The sequence below is a fragment of the Punica granatum genome, chromosome 4 (assembly GCF_007655135.1).
Source record: "Punica granatum isolate Tunisia-2019 chromosome 4, ASM765513v2, whole genome shotgun sequence".
Taxonomy (NCBI): domain Eukaryota; kingdom Viridiplantae; phylum Streptophyta; class Magnoliopsida; order Myrtales; family Lythraceae; genus Punica; species Punica granatum.
This window is the reverse complement of record NC_045130.1, coordinates 13,711,299-13,728,733: the sequence shown is the minus strand read 5'-3', so window position 1 is coordinate 13,728,733 and position 17,435 is coordinate 13,711,299. Positions and strand designations below refer to the sequence as shown.

At 43.4% G+C, this 17,435-nt stretch overlaps 3 protein-coding genes across 3 annotated transcripts; all 3 read right to left on the bottom strand.

Annotated features, from left to right (window-relative positions):
• Positions 1-2: 2 nt before the first annotated feature.
• Positions 3-4,214, bottom strand: LOC116202578 (calcium-dependent protein kinase 11-like). The gene is made up of 7 exons (XM_031534174.1): positions 3,301-4,214; positions 2,547-2,690; positions 2,290-2,442; positions 2,029-2,144; positions 1,551-1,718; positions 1,230-1,454; positions 3-547 (listed from the first exon to the last, which is right to left on the bottom strand). The coding sequence occupies exons 1-7, from the start codon at positions 3,884-3,886 to the stop codon at positions 404-406; spliced, it is 1,536 nt and encodes a 511-aa protein (XP_031390034.1). The 5' UTR covers positions 3,887-4,214; the 3' UTR covers positions 3-403.
• A 1,259-nt stretch (positions 4,215-5,473) lies between these two features.
• Positions 5,474-7,589, bottom strand: LOC116202580 (subtilisin-like protease SBT3.4). The gene is made up of 3 exons (XM_031534176.1): positions 7,159-7,589; positions 6,654-6,751; positions 5,474-5,757 (listed from the first exon to the last, which is right to left on the bottom strand). Exons 1-3 carry the CDS (start codon positions 7,377-7,379, stop codon positions 5,684-5,686), a joined length of 393 nt encoding a protein of 130 aa, XP_031390036.1. The 5' UTR covers positions 7,380-7,589; the 3' UTR covers positions 5,474-5,683.
• A 1,383-nt stretch (positions 7,590-8,972) lies between these two features.
• Positions 8,973-16,477, bottom strand: LOC116205735 (ABC transporter G family member 25). The gene is made up of 3 exons (XM_031538387.1): positions 16,077-16,477; positions 15,052-15,892; positions 8,973-10,281 (listed from the first exon to the last, which is right to left on the bottom strand). The coding sequence occupies exons 1-3, from the start codon at positions 16,272-16,274 to the stop codon at positions 9,263-9,265; spliced, it is 2,058 nt and encodes a 685-aa protein (XP_031394247.1). The 5' UTR covers positions 16,275-16,477; the 3' UTR covers positions 8,973-9,262.
• Between the last annotated feature and the right edge of the window lie 958 nt (positions 16,478-17,435).

Below are 17,435 nucleotides of genomic sequence, written 5' to 3'. Positions count from 1 at the left end.
ACTTCAGAGAATGAGGAGCAGATCTTCATCCAATACAATCGAAAAAGGTACATTTCGTGGACAAAAATTCATGAACAGAAAAGAGAACAAAACCAGCATCCTTACATGTTTCAAATAAGCAAAAGATGCTTTCTTCCCAAAATCCAAAATTTGACCAAATCCACATAAGAGTGAGAATTGAGAGTGTTTGCTATTGGTACAGAGTACTCCAACTCAATGGAACAATTCATTTCAGCTAGGAATAAAATGCTAAGAAGCTCCATGGGGAGAAGCAGCAGCAGCCACGGATAGATTGATAAATGTCAGTCAGTAGTTGTCGCTATCACCGAACAGTGAGTGGCGCCAGTCTCCCTTTTCCCAACTCTACAACAGATGGGTTTTCTCAGTTTAGGTCTCTCAGGCCTCAGCTCTCAGCTGATGGGTCCTTGACCCCGAAGGCATCGGCCAAATTGAAGTTCAGATTGCTTCTCATAGTACGGTTCCTCCCCATCCCACCATCTCCCTTCTTCATCATCGCTGCAAACTCCCCGTAATCGATCCTCCCATCCTACAGGCAAGAGAGAAAAAAAAATATCGTATAGCATGTGAGTCTGTTCTTTTGTCTTCAGCGACTACTAACCCACAGACGCGCAGACACCAAAAGAAAAGCTTTAGCTGATCTGCAAGCAGAAGTGCGCAGAACAAACATAAAATAAACTATAATAGAGAGTCACTGAGACCCCTGCCGCGCGAGTTCCAAGTTCAAGACAGATACTTCACAGGATAGATATCATTCTAAGATTTGACGACGAGAACCAGAAAACTTCAGTAAAATGGTTCTCACATCAAACCAAAAGTACATACAAACAGATCTTCCGAGCTATGTCAATGAGCATAAATTGCTACAGCAAAGAAAAGCTGAAAATTTTCATAGATCAGAGATTCAACAGAGAATTCATTTACCAGGGTCTCTTTAAAGCAACTCAAACCTCGCAAAAGTTAATTTCTGAAACTCTAAAATGTTAAAAGAAAAATTGCTTTTCAGTCTCCAATGTCATTAAAAAATAACCCTTCCTTGTTTTTGGATGCAAATATGCAACTTCTGCCAAAGAACACCAAGGCGGCCCTCACACAACAGTCACATTCGTATGACATCAATTTTAACTTTCAGCCTCTGATGTAAATAATTGAAGAAGATACATAACTTATCTGGGTAATTGTTACATAAATAAGAATCATGAGATACTTACATTGTCTTGATCAATCTCTCTAATAATCTCATCGAGGTGAACATCATCGAGGCCAAATTTTTTACAAGCATGTTGAAGCTCATCAATGGTGATGTAACCACTGCCATCTTTGTCAAAAAAGGAGAAGGCCGCTATCAAGTTTTCCTCTCTCTCCATCTTATTTAAGTGCAAAGTAGCGGCAAGAAATTCTCCGTAGTCAATTGTTCCGCTGTTATCAATGTCTGCCTGCACTTATTCATACAAAATCTCATAATCTGATAACATTAAATTCTCTCTGCTTTTGCATTAAATCCTTAGCCACATAAACATTAGTTAACTCACAGCGTCCATGAGGTCCTTGATCTCTTCCTCCATGAGATTAGAACCTACTCGTTTTAAACCTTCTTTTAGCTCCTCGAATGTAATGCTTCCACTGCCGTCTGTATCTATCATTTTAAACAGCTCCTTCAAGCCACCAATTTCTTCCTCAGAAAGTTTCTCTGCTATTACCTGCAAAAAGGAAAATGCAGGTATTAGAAAGCAAAAATCTATATCAAAGGAGTTGTGCAAAGAGCTCTTAGTATGACAACAATACTATGCATACAGAATAACAAGTAAAACAGCAGTATTTTTTCCCAAGTACCTACATATCTATCTTGCATAAACAGCCATTTTATTCAGTCGAAGCATCCAAATTGTCCTTATTCCTTAATCACATTTTAAGCTTAGAGATGACTAAGTGGATAAGTTCTAAAAGAATATTACAACCAAGACAAACAACCATGTTTCCATGCAAATAAAGGGGAAATTTCAGCCATACTTGCAAAGCCATTTTCTTAAGTTTATTCATGGCCGAAAACTGCTTCAGACGTGACAAGACCGCAGAATCAAGAGGTCTGTCGGGGGCAACTCTGTCATCAACAATCCACGGGTGACCTGATAAAAGGATAATCAGAGAGTTAAATTTGAGAATTACCCTCCATAACCAACCAATAAATGGAAAAGAAAATATCTCCACCAAACAAATGAAGAGCACAATGCGTACGAATACAACCAAGACTCGATAAAAGAACCAACTTACATAGGACTTCATGAGCAGATAACCTCTTTCTAGGATCCCTTTCGAGCATCTTTCTTATCAAATCTTTTGCACTGTCCGAAATGGTAGGCCATGGATCAGATGCAAAATCTAATTTGCCTCGTAATATCTGTCTGAAGATCCCCGATTCACTCTCTGCATATTTTTGTTCGCCAAATGGATAAAATAACATTATTTAGAATACCAGAGCTAAGTACCTCCAAGCAGAAAGTCACAAAATTGTAACCAAACAAACTTACCAGCCCAAAAAGGGGGTACTCCACTTAGTAGGATGTATAGTATAACACCCGCACTCCAGACATCAACTTCAGGTCCATAATGCTTGAGCAGGACCTCAGGGGCAACATAATAGGGGCTTCCAACAACGTCTGAGAATGCCTCTCCTGTGAGAAAATAGAAGAAAAACAGAACACTCAGTCGTTTGTTTGAAAGGAGGAAACTTCCTAACAAGAACACGATGGTCAAGAACGAATAGCATAACCAGAAAAGCAGAAAGGTGGGGATCTGACAGTCTCAAGGATATCTCTATAGAAAACACCATCAAAAGCAATAGAAAGAACTCATCAGAGAACCAATCAACAGTTACAAGAAAGGATAAATTAAATGCCCATCAAAAGCTTACCATTCATCAAGAGGCACGTTTTGGAAAAGATCAAGAAAATGCAATCTCAAACACAAATCTACAGAGGACATAAGGACAGGGATTCAATTAAATGCCCACAAACATTTGAGCAAGAGGAGGCATCATCTAGCTGATGCACCCTTACCAACATTCCAATTCAAGAGACATGAGCTCAACAGCATCGAGAAGCACATTCCAAACAACAGCAAGAAAGGACAAGTCAACCACGACTTTATGCAAGAAGAACAAATCGATCGTAAAGAAAGAAAGATGACCTCATCCGCCATATCCCATATTATCAAGAAACGATCTGCAGCATCAAAGGTGGAACTTTTAGGGGAAAAAATGGAGGTGGGAAAGGAGCCACGGACCTGGCTTGTAGAAGACGGAGAGCCCAAAATCGGTGGCCTTGAGCTGGGCATCGTCTGAGGAGCTGTCAAAGAGGAAGTTCTCGGGCTTGAGGTCGCGGTGCATGACCCCGAGGGAGTGGCAGGCCTCGACGACGCCTACGATGGTCTTGATGAGCTTGGCGGCCTCCCTCTCGCTGAAGTGGCCCTTCTGGATGATCCGGTCGAAGAGCTCACCGCCGCCGCAGAGCTCCATGACAATGTGGACGAACATGCCGTCCTCGTAGGTGCCCTTGATTTGGACGACATTGGGGTGCTCCGACAGGTGGTGCATGATCTGAATCTCCCTCCAGACATCCTCGTAGTCCTCCCGGCAGAGGAGCTTCCGCTTGGGGATCGACTTGCAGGCGTAGAGGTTGGAGGTCTGCTTGTGGGTGCAGAGGTAGGTTGTCCCGAACTGGCCCTGCCCGAGCTTCTTGCCCAACGAATAATGGTCCCTCAGCCTCGGTGTCTGGTAAGGGAGGACTGTGTTCGAGGGTTTTGTGAGCAGTGGGGCCGATTGCGGTTTGGACGACGATGATTGAGGTGGTGGGGTTTCATTGCTGCTCATTGTGCGTCAACTGAGAGAGAGACGGAGACAGAGACAGAGGTCGGAGGGGATTTTGATTGTTGTTGGGTTGGTGGGTTTCTTGATTCCTCTGCGTTCTTCGGATGACAAACCGATACCTACGACCCTATCTCTCTCTGTATGATGAAAGTTGGGATCTTCTCTTTGTTCTCTGTATCTATCGCCCTTCTTCTGCTCTCTCAGAGGAAAAGGAGATCGTCCATGGCGTATTCTTGAATTTTGATAGAGAAAAAGGCCGAGTCTTGATTTTTGGGTCTTCTCTCTCTCTCTCTCTCTCTCTCTCTCTCTCGCTGCCTGCCTGGGTCTACATTCGATCTTGACTTGTAAATTATTTATCTTTTAATTAATTTACTTTTATATATTTTCATGATTTTATGGGAATTGGAAGTTTGGAACACTAGTTGGGCACCGTCTCCATCGAATCTATTTCTTGGTTTCTTATTTAATTAAATCTTTATTTATTTTGTGGGTTTATCCAAAAAAAGGAGAACATCCTTATTGGGTTCTCTTGCCCAAAGCCTGATTAAGAATCTTTGTGTTCAATAAACAACTACATTTAATATTTCACGTTACTCTCTTATCAGTATTAATTAGGCATCCTGCATCTCCCGGTGCATTCGGTTTTCATAACGTTTTTTTTTAAAAAAAAAAAAGATATTAGCGCAGTTTGAGATTATCAAAAACGATCACTATAAATTAATCAAAAGTTCAATTTTTTGGAATAATGACTACTAATGAACCGATGTGTTTTCGTTATTATCCTGCGATCGACCGTGGAATTCTGATTCCTTTATAATGCCGTCTTATTTTTGAAAGTCGAGGCACGGATTGCACTGATTCTTCGATTTTCATCAGTTCCCTTAGAATGCCATCTTATTTGTGAAAGCCAAGTCTTCTCGCCCGACTTGTTCACCAATAAGATTAATTACTCTCAATTCATAACACCAAGTCAGCCATGAAACTTTGAAGAGGTGACTCTTTCAAAATTGGGGTTGGATTTGGTTAAAAAAAAAAAGGAGAAGACAAAGGCGTAGAGTTTACTCTCGAATGAATGCTGTGTTGACTTCGATGAACAAGTCAGGACAAAAAAACAGATAAGCCTGTAATTCGTACGGACCAACCACCTCAATTCAATAAGGTCGAGGAAGACTGAGCATAAGTTTGATTTTGAAACGAAAATATTTTTATTCAATTTCACTTTTTTTTAATTTAATAATATAATTTTAAATTTTTAAAATTTTTTATCTTATCATTTAATTTAATTTTTTAATATTAAATTCTCTTAATTATTCATTATTTTTTTCATAATTCAACAACAAGATCATTATTTTTTTTTTTTTATTTTCTTCCTCAATCCCATTATTATAACACCACTTAAATATATATAAATACTTTCCACCAACATAATTACTTGTCTTTTACCTATTTTTACCTATATAAATGGGAATATAGTTAAATTTCGAAATTTAACTCTATTGCCAAACGGACCCAGAGTCTCGCGACAAGTTCCCGATTGACCAAATCACTCAATACCGAGCGAGAAGAGTCATGTTAGGAAGGCAGAAGAGACCACAGTCTTAAACACGCTGGTATATATAAGCATTCAGCAAGAGACATTTAGGTAGAAAATGTCCAAGGCCAACAGCATTTATTGGAATTTACAGCAGACAGAGTTTCAATTCAGGAGGGGAGTACCAGACAAAACTCATTCACATGATGGAGCTGTAGTAGTATAGTACTATGATAGCATGTCTGCTGACTGGGATGAGTTCTCCGATCTTAGTGAAGCCCGACACGTCCTGCGTGCAGCTGCATTTTCTGGCTCGGAACAACTTGAAGAACACCTGGTTGCTCTGTTGATTATGCGAAAGAAACGGGAAAAGTAAGTTTTAAGCAAATGCCCGATCTAGACTAAAGGAAGGCTACCTCAATAGCAAGAAACAACACTCGAAAAGCAAGTCAGTAGCAAACAAGCAGCACAGCTAGAACAAAACATATCACCAGGAAAACACCAGGTTTCGATCAGGCGAGTAACCATCTTCTTGAGGAGAAAGCTTGTTTACCCATCTTTATGGTGGTAAAGAAGAAAATATCTTTGGGAGAATAGCCACTCAAAGTAGTCCATTTTGTAAAAACTCAACAATCTTAAGAATCACGGATCAGCCATGAATCCTACCTCCAACTACCAAGACAGGAAGCTCATATTCTGATCGATTGAAATGCATGACAAAATGTTTAGTCAATCCAGTATAGTCTCCAGGGTGCAACTCAACACTTTATCATGGAAGAAACAAAAAAAATTGGGCGTGAAATAGGAACAAGGCATCTGAAATGAATTCATACCCAACTCGACTCCCGTGGTTATTTGACCACCAGTTTTTTCGTAATGGATAAAGCCCTTCTTGTATAATCAAGAAGCCACTGATTCCTTAGACCGAAAATACCAACTATTCCAAGGTTAGAGATCAATTAGATCTTAATCTCAATCAAACTGCCAGCTCACCCCTACATAAGATAACTACACCACGAATCCTCAAATTTCACCACCAGAATGAAGACGATAGGGAAGCAGTTCACCCGGATATATCCATTCATCTACAATCTTACTAGGATTAATCGGAGAACATACATACATGATGCGCCGTGTTCAGTGTCTAACCATAATGTCCCGTTTGAAAAACAAAGGATGTACCGAAAATGATGGAGATGCGAAACTCTAACATGAGCACTAAAACGAAGAAAAACTTACTTTTAAGCTCCTCGACCTGCTGTGGGGTGAGACTAGCAGAAAATCCGGTGGCGGCATGGGTGTAGACATACAAGATAGATTTCTTCGCAGCCTCCTCGCTGAGTTTTCAAGCGCACAAAGTTAGAAAATGATATCAATACATTGATCACCCACTCTCTTATAACAGGTGAACATGATCATCAACCCGACCAACAACAACGAGACACAACAAACAAAGAGTTCCATTTCGGAACTGTCATATGAAATTTGACAGTCTATATACGATCGATTAATCACACATTAATTCCACTTCGAAAAAGCAGGAAATCAAGGGCAGGGACGTTTTCCTGAAACCATTAATGGTACGCGAGCTCGATATATTCAAGATTCAATTCTTGTGCCCGATTTGTAAGCAAATCGCGAAAGCGCAAAACCTTACGAAGAAATGATCACGATTCCGCAGTTATTAAACGAGAAATTGAAGATGATCGACTAAATTGGACGAATGGGAGAGCGGGAGCGCGACCTGCCGAGGATGGTCGTGAGGGTACTGATGTGGTGGGACTCGGCCTCCTCGGTAGGGGGCTTCTCCGTGTAGACGATCTGGACGGAGGCTTCAGAGGAACCCTCGGCCATGGCTACGGCAATCGAGAAGACAAAGATCGACAGGAGAAGAAGAGCTGAAGGTGGGGATTGAGAGGAGAAGCTCTGTGCTGTTCTTTTCAGCATATTGAACCTCTTTCGCATATATATAATATATGTATATGTATATGTATATCCCTCAAATATATGGGTAAGGGAAATTGGGGATTTCTGTTGTGTTGAATGCTTAAGGACGAAGATAAGAATCCAACCAGCAGAAAGCTTAGCGTCCTCCGAGGATGATCAATCGAAGAAGAAGAGCAAGTGTCCTCGGGATCTCCGCGTTTTGTTATTACTTGCCCTTCTTTTTTTTTTTTTTTCTTTTTCTTTTTTTAATTTAATGTGAAATATAATATTCAAAAATTTAAGTAGAGTCCAATTAATCTAATCAAATGAGGTTGACTCATTAAAAAGTAAACATCACCCAGCTGATTTTGCCTTTTTCTTATCTTCGCGATCTCGTCCGGAGTATCGTTATCTGACGGAGGAGGACTGGGAGCATCCAAATATCTTGTGGAAACTTATATGGCGGTGGAAAGTTCCGCAACCAACCCATAAGAAATTTTCTTTGGCTAGTGGCTCATGAAGGCCTTCTGACTAAATGCTCATAGGGCGGCTTCTCAGTTAACTCCCTCGGTGGTGTTATGTCCAAAAGATGTGGTGGCGAGAGACAGTCATACGTGTTCTTCGTGACTGCGGTAATACTCGAGAATGCTGGAAGAGTATCGTTCCCCAGGTGCACATTAACTCCTCCTTCTCCCTTCCTCTTCGAGAATGGCCTTGTCTAAGGGACTAGTGGTCATGGATGGTGATGAGGTCACGGCCTGACCGACTAGTACTACACCCGGTTTTCTTATTAATTTTTTTCCTTTAGTTAATTACATTTTTAACCTTTCATCCTTTCTCTAATTTTTGAATTGATGAAAGAAATGCAAAAAATAATCCAGACAAACGTATAGCTACCGATTTGGACCGGCCTAGAAATTGGACACGGAAGTAGATTATTGTAGGCCCAATGGGCCGGCCCATTTGCAGAAGGCCCAAACTTGAGGATAAGTCCAATGTAACCTTCTTCTTTTCTTTTCTTTTCTTTTTTTTTTTCTTTTTTTGTTGAATTGAGGGCCGAAGCCCAGAGTTCAATAATTAAAAATAAATTAAACGATACGATAACGAAGCACGGTAGCCCCACCAATGTGAGGATGAGGCAACAATTTCCTACATGGGGCAGTTCCCATTTGATCAGTCTCTGTAACTCGATCTCCCTGATCGCCATTCCAACCACCGTAAACCATCTCTCATTGGCTTCAACCCTGCCAGTGACATGGCGGAAAGTAATGGAAATGTTCATGCGATTTAATTTTAGCTAGATTCAGAGAAAATTTCAAAATTGGTACTTTATTTTAGAAAACCTATTTTTTTAATATACAGAACTTGCAACAAAGCTCTATTTTTTTTTTTTTGGAATTTTTCCTTTTTAAGTTGTATAATTAATTATATTTATTTTATTATTATTATATATAAATTAATAAATTTATTAACTTTGCTAGTGACTGCCGTGACTCGATCCGTTGCTTTTTGTTTGGCAAAGCCCACCCAAACTACAATAAAAGGCCAGTCTGGACAGCCGACCCACATCTCACGATCTTCATCGATCAATGACATTCTCCCAACATGGAGAATGAAGACGACGATGTTAAGTAAAAGAAAGCAGCAGGAGACTTAAGACCTGTGCACTTCATTAACTTTAAGGAGGAGAGACAACACATCACAATGATCCATCTCTATATACATGTTTTTCGTGTTACAATTCGCTTGCGCCAATTGCTCGCTCTCTCTCTCTCTGTCCCTCTTGCTTGATGCATTCAATAATCCGGTTTGCGGGAATCCGTCTACCTGTGCTACTTCAAGTAAAGAGCTTGTGCCGCAATAGCAATAACCGTAGATCACCTAAAAATGTCGAAAGAACCCAGTGAATAAAACAATCAGCTTCAAGTCCTTATTCTCCTCAGGGCGAGATACGCAAGTAACCGGTACCCGAAGAACATAGCCAGTAGAATCCCAAGGCTGAGTGCGGGTGAGATTTGGCCCAACACGTCTTGCTCGACAAACTTGCAGTTTGGGTTAAAGTTACCGTTGTGGAAGCACCCCAGGACTGAGGAAATCCGCTTCCCTTCCCCGTACTGGATGTGGATTAGAAGTCGGTAGCTGTAGAAGGTGGTCGATGTATACTTGATCCAAGCCAAACTGGATGGGACTTTGTGGATATAGAACCCGCCTGTCAGGACGAAGGCGAGCATCGTGACTGTCACAACTGCCGAAGCCTGCTTGGCATCCATGATGGCAGCGCCAAGGAAGAGCCCGAGCCCTTGGGAGACGAGCACGTAGCCGAGCAGGACCAAGAGCGTCAGGAGGAAGGCCCCAACTTCAGCTTTCAGCCCTGTCATCCAGTAAGCCACGGATAGGAAGATAGTGGGGAGGATCAGCTCCATCGGCATGTCACCTATGACACGGGCCATGAAGTAGGAGGAGAGGCCATACATCCCTGAGGCCCGCTCCTTTGTGAAAATGGCCCGCTCCTGAGGGAAAGCGAAGACAGAATTGAATGACGGGAATACCCCCCAGAAGATGGAGATAAAGAAGAGGAGGCCGAGACGGTCCTGGATGTCCCGGAAGTCCGAGTGCCACCACATCAGGCCTGCCAGGAGGGCGGCTGCCACCACTTGGAAGACACGGAGGCTGTTGAACGTCTCATGCTTTCGTTCCTTAAGGCTCCTCTGCATTAGGACAATGAACTGGTTGAACCAATTCGACAGGCCAATCACCAGGTTGCTGCTGCAGGTCCGGCTTTCTACCGGAAAGGGGGTACCATCCACTTTCGGGGGAGCCGCTTCGATTTCTGTGCAGGCAGCTTTTATTCTTGGAGCTAGGATGGTGTTATAAGAGGCAGCAAGAGTCTGCTTTATGTTCGGGTTCTCTCTTTCGCTTATGCCATCAATATGGCACACGCCTGCATACATAGGGCAATGGCTGTTAAGCAGTGCATTTCGAAAAACGAAAATTGCCAAAGTTATGCAGTTTTTTTACTCAAACCGAACAGGCAACAAGACATTATGTATCGAATTGAAAGGGTCGGGCGGCTCACATTCCACAAGCCATATGAGACACTGCCCATAGAAACACATTCAGCAGTCTAGCAATTTTGTGGTTCATTAACATTTTCGGAAACTTACGAAGCAAAAGCCTTCGTCATTCATTACGTAATGTGTCAAACAAACAAGCAGTAAGCAGGACATATAGCGAAAAGAACACCATAAAATCACATCCGCAGACGTCAAATAAACAATTTCCAGTGCCCCATTTTGTTAGTTTTGTCAAACTCCTAGGATTCCATATTCTGGTAAATGTCGATTCTTAGGCCTAAGTGGCCTATCAGCATATGCTGCCAACTGCCCTTGTAAGCATCCAACAAGCATAGTGCTATGTTAAACAGGATGAGTCAAGGCAGGACGGCACTTTACTTTCCGTAATATGTCGCTGTCAAGACCCCAAGCAAATTCTAATAGCATCCCCAGCACAACTGATTGAAGGAGACAATCTTGAGCCAACAACTTCCTCACTCACTTATACTAAACAATTATATATCCTATAAGAACTATGGCCCAAGGCATGATTCTGATTTGAGGAATGCCCTTTTCCTTAATCTGCACTGCTCCCCCAACTTCTATCTTTGCATAATATAATATAGAAAAAGAGGGCATTAAAATAGGGATTTTCCCTTGTTAAGCAAATCCCAGTGGTGGGTGGCTTAGTGACAGCATACTAATGAAAGCTGACCAGTCATGGTGGTCTCAGGTGAGGTGTTGGGTGGGTCTCCACTGCCACCCCCACCACTCAGATCACTCTGCTTTGATCCCTTCCTTTCTTTCCATAAATAAATTATGCATATTAGTTCCAAATTTCATGCACTGTTCACTTAGAAAAATCTACGCCTTTTCCCTGTGTCAAACACGGCAGTCCCAAGTGCTCAAAGCCTCCCCCAACACGTGTTCCTATGCGATTCGGGCCCGATCAGATGCGAAAAAGATTTTCCGATTTTGTCAAGGCTATCGATGCACGCACGCACAGTGTCCTCGGAGTAAGCCCCATCAGGTGCAGAACAAGGAAAGGGCATCCCTTTTCGAAAGGGTGAAAAGAGGCAAGAAAAGTTGGAGAGAGACATGCTTTATATGCAAAGAAACTCCATTAACAATGGAGAAATCAGAGGCCCCAGAAGTGGAATCCAGTGTTCGAAGCATTTCTTGACTGAGTGGTAGCCATGCCACGCGGTGATGCCTCATAGCAGGATCCAATCTTTTTTTTCCCTCAATGCTCACAGGAATGGCAAATCGTTCTTAATTTAATACGAAAATTCATTTCCTGTGAACAGGTAAAATAAACAGAAGAAAAAAAGGAATAAAGCAAAAGAGCTTAGGCAGAAATGTTTTGCTGAGGAATTAATTCTTCCCAAACGAGGTAAAAAAAACCAAACAATTATCGAACACAATATCATCGGCTATTCATCACCAAAAATGGTCTTATCATTGCCGAAATCAATACCAAAAACCAGTTAAGGGGAAAAAAAAAAAAACAAGGGTCTTCACTCAGTTCCTTTGGTTTTCTCTTTTTCAGTTGTCTAATAATAAATAAATTGAACTCTTTTGGAAATGAATATGGTTTCCAACGCTATCAATGGCGTCACCTTCAAATACCCTATTATCCACACCACCATCATGGTGTCCCAACATTTTGAGGAAAAAGGGAAGGGGGGGCGGAAGGAGGAAAAGTTAGGAAACGATCTTTCCTCAAAATTTTGGGAAACTTTCAGGACCTGCCCGAAACAGTTCTCGCCCCGAACAAACCGAAGTAATAATTGGAATGAGCCAGAAACCGAAGTCAGGATTTGGAATCAGTTTTCAACCAGTAAGGATGGGTCGTGGTTTTGAAGCTTTAGATGGTCAAATGGCACAATCAAATCACCAACTTTGTTGTGTGGATTATTTAATGTTTGGACTTTGGATAAGTGACACGTAAATTTCCCCTCCACAGGACCTTTTAGAGAGAGAACCATTAGCGCAACTAATCAATTCCCAAACTATTCCTAAAATCCCTATGATCTACCAAGAGATTTCATGACACGGCATATCCAATGGCACAATTCACTACATGCCCCCACAAGCACAGGTTTTGGCTGTCATTGTTTGTTTAATTTTGATTCTAATGATAAAATAATCTGCTGCCACCAATAATATCAAAATGTGTCCTTTAGACAACTCAAGAAGGGTGTGGGATCAACGATTTCTTCACAAGACTTGATATCAAAATGACAGCCCCTCCCAGCTATAATTTTCCTAGAATCGACAAAAATCCAAAAAAGCTCTACGAAACGCTCATGTACCGGTGATGTGTACCAACCAAACATTCTAATCAAGCTCCTATGTTTTCAAGTACCAAACATCCTGACTTCTCGGTTTCCAGCAGTCGGTTCTGAATTTTCAAAACGACCCACTCGGGCCAGAATTCTGATGCCTTTGGTTCGTACTAGGGATACGACGCGGCAATTCATGCCATCACTCGTTGTCGAGGGGTCTCAAGTGGCTTGTCATGTATCAACGATCCAATTATTGGAAAGGTCAAACCCACTTGCCCTGGACCAGATTTTTAATGTTCTTGTTCCGTAATTGAATCCCACGATCAAGATCGCACCCAAAAGCTCCAATCGGTCCCAACATCTTTTTTCTCAGGAAACAAAACACCGGAGAGTCAAGTGGCGATGATGCCCGGGCACCAGGACCGTCCATGCCTCATCCGGTCACTATTCCTAGAAGGGTACTAACGATAGTGAAATGTAGGGCCCGTGATCCAATCTCCATCCATCCTCCATCTCAACCGGACTTCGTCCTACATGACCACATGCGTTGACTCTCAGAGTCTCGAGGAGCCCATGCTCTAGCCTACTAGCATGCACAGCGGGGTCGGGGATTGCCCTAACGATGTTTTACTACTCGAGAAATGACCCCGAACGAAATCCTCATTCCCGTATTCAGTTCATACAAAAGGCGATTACAGATGCATCCGAGCTAGTGTTGCCGGAGGGAAGGAATAAAGGAAAGGAAAGAGGCTGGATGCAGCAGGAGGAAGAGGAATCATATCGAGTTGGCCAGAAAGGAGAATCCATCAGAAAGCAAAGCAGCAGGACATGTGGAAGCTCCATGGCTCTCCACTTAGGGAGGGAGCTTTCACGATTGATATACCAAAGAGAGAACAGTCCATTTCTATCCACTCCCATCTCCCATCTCCCATCTCCCATCTCCACCTTTACAAAAAAAAGTGCCCATTTCATGTTATTTCATTCATGATCATCTCCTTCCCTCCCTCCCTCCCTTTCTCCCTTTTCAATGTCTAGTTAGTGAGCATTACTTATCCAATATCCACCTTTATATAAAGTGCCCATTTCATTTTATTTCATTCATGATCATCTCCTTCCCTCCCTCCCTTTCAATATTGAGTGAGCATTACTTGTCAAATATGAATGAGTAAGAATCAAATTAAAATGCCTAAAAGTGAAAAATTGTGACACGACTATAACGTCAATTTTCCACTTTCAAACATTTCGAATAAATATCATTCAATCGAGTGAATGAATAACACTCCATCAATATTTTCTCCTTCCCACCTTTCCATCTCACTCCTAAGAATAAAAAATAAATACCCAAAGCACAACATTGTGTCGACTGATCACCACCATTGCCACCCACTAAGTTAATTGGCCCCCACTAGCTTATATTACATACACATGTTTCTCTTTTGGTCAATTCAAAACCCCACATGAGATCAGTCTTCTGCCAAGTCACCAAACAGAGATCTCAACCATCCAAGTGTCATGTAGACATGGAGGCAGAAGGCAATGGGAGTAAACGAACGGATATGTTTTTTTGCCTAAGAAGGTTAAGTCGACATGGCAATGGGAATGGACCCACGTCGATGAATGGATTCCTGATGAAATTTGAAGGGGACAGAACACATTAAGAGGTTGTTCCCAGCGCCACACTGATGATGATGATGAAGAACCGGAATGGGGATTACGTACATTGGTGCAGTATGACCAAAGCAATGCCCATAATTTAGTTTTATTTTTTTTTCCCCTGGGTCTAATTAGAGGCAATGGGGGGTCAATCATTGTGCCCAACTAGTCAATATGGATTGATTGCCAAAAGCAAGGATCAGGTTGTGGGCTAAAATGACCCTTGTCCCGGTAATGGATGAATGGAACTTTGGTATTCCAGTTGGAGCCGTAATAATTCGATAACAAACTTTGGGACGACTGAGAGAAAGAGGCTGCTCAGTAGTGGTTCGTTCCGTCCACCACGTCCTAATTGGACCAGTGCTCGAAAAATTGGCACTTGGATGTCTCAAGAGCCAGTAGAGCCAGAGATCCCAAAAGGGTCCAATATGAACAAATGCATGGTCACTTGGTTTTAACAAAAAAAAACCTACAACAACAAATGACAGGCTGATCCGACAAAGCACAAATTGTGTCATCCCAACAACCAAGTGCAAACAATAACAACAGCACGTAATCAAGTTGTGTGCTGCAATTGGAAGAATGTTTATGAGATTATTGTATAGTAAAGAGATCAAGAAGCTCATTTTTTTTTATTAATTAGCTGTTCGAATATTTACGTGAAATAAAAAAACGTATAATGCAGAGTACAGTGTGGAGGCGGTTAAGTGTACGTACCGTTAGCGAGGTCGAGAAGGAAGTCGGCTGGATTCATAGGGAAGGCCGGCGAGAAGCCGACCGACTCAAAGTACGGCAGCGCCTCGCTGCCCTTCCCATAGTAGAGGCACCGGCCCTCGCTCAGCACCAGCACCGACCTGAACATCTGGTACACTCTGCTAGACGGCTGGTGCACTGATGTCACCACCGTCCTCCCGCGCTGGGCAACTGCCTCCAGGGTTGCCATCAGCCGGTGCGCCGCGGTCGAGTCGAGTCCGGACGTAGGCTCGTCGAGGATCAGCAGGCTCGGGCTCATCAGCATCTCATGGGCGATGCACACCCGCTTCCTCTCCCCACCGGAGACGCCGCGGATGAAGCTGTTCCCAATAATAGTGTCCGCGCACTTGGAGAGGCCGAGCTCGGTTATGGTGGCCTCGGCTGCCGAGGCCTTCTCGGCGCACATCAGCGTCCTTGGGAGGCGGAGGAGGGCGCAGAACACGAGCGTCTCCCGGACGGTGAGGTGGGGGTACAGCACGTCGTCCTGGGTGACGAACCCCGTGCGCCGGAGAATTGATCTGCCAAGCCGCCTCCCATTTGCGAGGATAGTCCCCGTGAGACCGCTACCGTGGAGCCTCCCGGCGAGCGCATTGAGGAGCGTGGATTTGCCGCTCCCGGACGGGCCGAGGACAGCCAGTATCTCCCCGGGGGAAGCCACGCCGGTGATCCCGTGGAGGATCGTGCGCTCCTGAGTTGACGCAGCCGCCGGTTCCCTGGTGGGCCCCGGGGGGGAGAGAATGCGCCTGAGGCTGGTCCCCTGCTTGCTGCTGTCCTCTATCTTCACACGGAAGCAGACATCCACGAACTGCACCGTCCGTACAACGTTGGATTAATCAAAAAGGAGTCAAGGCTAATCAACACCACGTATAAACGACCGAGTCAAACAAACGACTCCCCGTATAATAAACCAAACATAATTACGCGAGTCGGTCGCTGTCGATTTAAAGCTTCATAAATAATGAAAGCTAGCTAGCTATTACGATGCGGACCTTGAGGGAGATGGGCCAGGACGAAGACATTAGAGCAGTCAGGTCACGGGAGTCTCGAGCTGCCGACAGAGGAGGAGGAAGAGGAGGAAGCGGTGTAGTATTGGAACGTTTCGATGTCGGGCCATCAACCATTAACGATGAGTCTCCTCCGCCACTGGGGGCCTGTCCGTGCACATCTCCGCCACCGAAGTGCGGCATTTTCTCGAGATAATAATGTATATATGTATAAATGGACCCCGGAAAGATGAGACGAAGGTCAATATCGAAACCAACCAAAGTTGAGATCAGCAAGTGCGGCCTCTGCAGAATTAGACTTGCAGACGTACAGACAAGGGAGGTATGTGGGGGAGGAGTTGGAACTGTGAAGGAGATGAAGGGAAACGGGAAGGCTGGTGGGCATCTATTTATGGGGAGCCAGGGAGGGAAAAAAGTGGGGAGGTGGGATTTTGTTTTCATTTACAGATAAAGTTGAATGAAAATTTATGAACTAATATAATAAAAAAAAATTAAAATAATTAATAAAAGAGTATGATTGTTTTATTAAATATGAAACTTGTAATTTCTAAATTAATAGGCGATGATGTACGTCACTACGTTATATTTTTTTTATATTTAATGTAATATGATAAAAAAATAAAAAATTATGCATTCTTTTGAAAAATGATATCGACTTATTTAACATTGCACATCTGCACTAATGCTTTTAAACGTGCTAGTAGCGGTGACCGTGGAGGATTAATTAAGATCGGCCAGGAGCCTATTATATGATTGAAACCTAGCTATGAGCTATAACCAGTGAGATCGGTCGGTCGGACCTCGTGCCGTGCCAGTGACAACTCGATTTAATGTGCCCGTATACGGGATGCAGGAGGAAGGACTAGCTAAGGAAGAGGGTGGACTGCAGTGCAAATGGTGCCACGTCACGAGGGAGGCATCCCACGGACAAAGAGGTAGAGTGGTGGGGGGCAACGTGGCGGCGGCCTCGCGACACCTGTCAGCGTCTGGAGGTGGCCTGGGCCTCCGGGGCGGGATGGTACTTTCTGACTCTCGAGTTGCGCAAATTCAGCGCCGTCCCTCTCCCTCCTACACATATACATATACATATATATACCCAACTAAAACTCATGAACGGAGCAGAGAGAGATAGAGGTTGAGACGTAAAGGAGAAGGGAGCAGTGGTGGGGGGGGGGGGGGGGGGGGGGGGGGGGAAGAGAGATCTCAGTGAGAAATCTGGGGGTGAAGGCAAAGGCAGCTGACCAGTGACAACTGGGACGGGCAGCCATCAACGTCGTACGTAGAAGTGTGTGTTGACTAGCCGTCGTAGACAGAAAGTTTATTTTCTTCTGTGTGCATTATCTA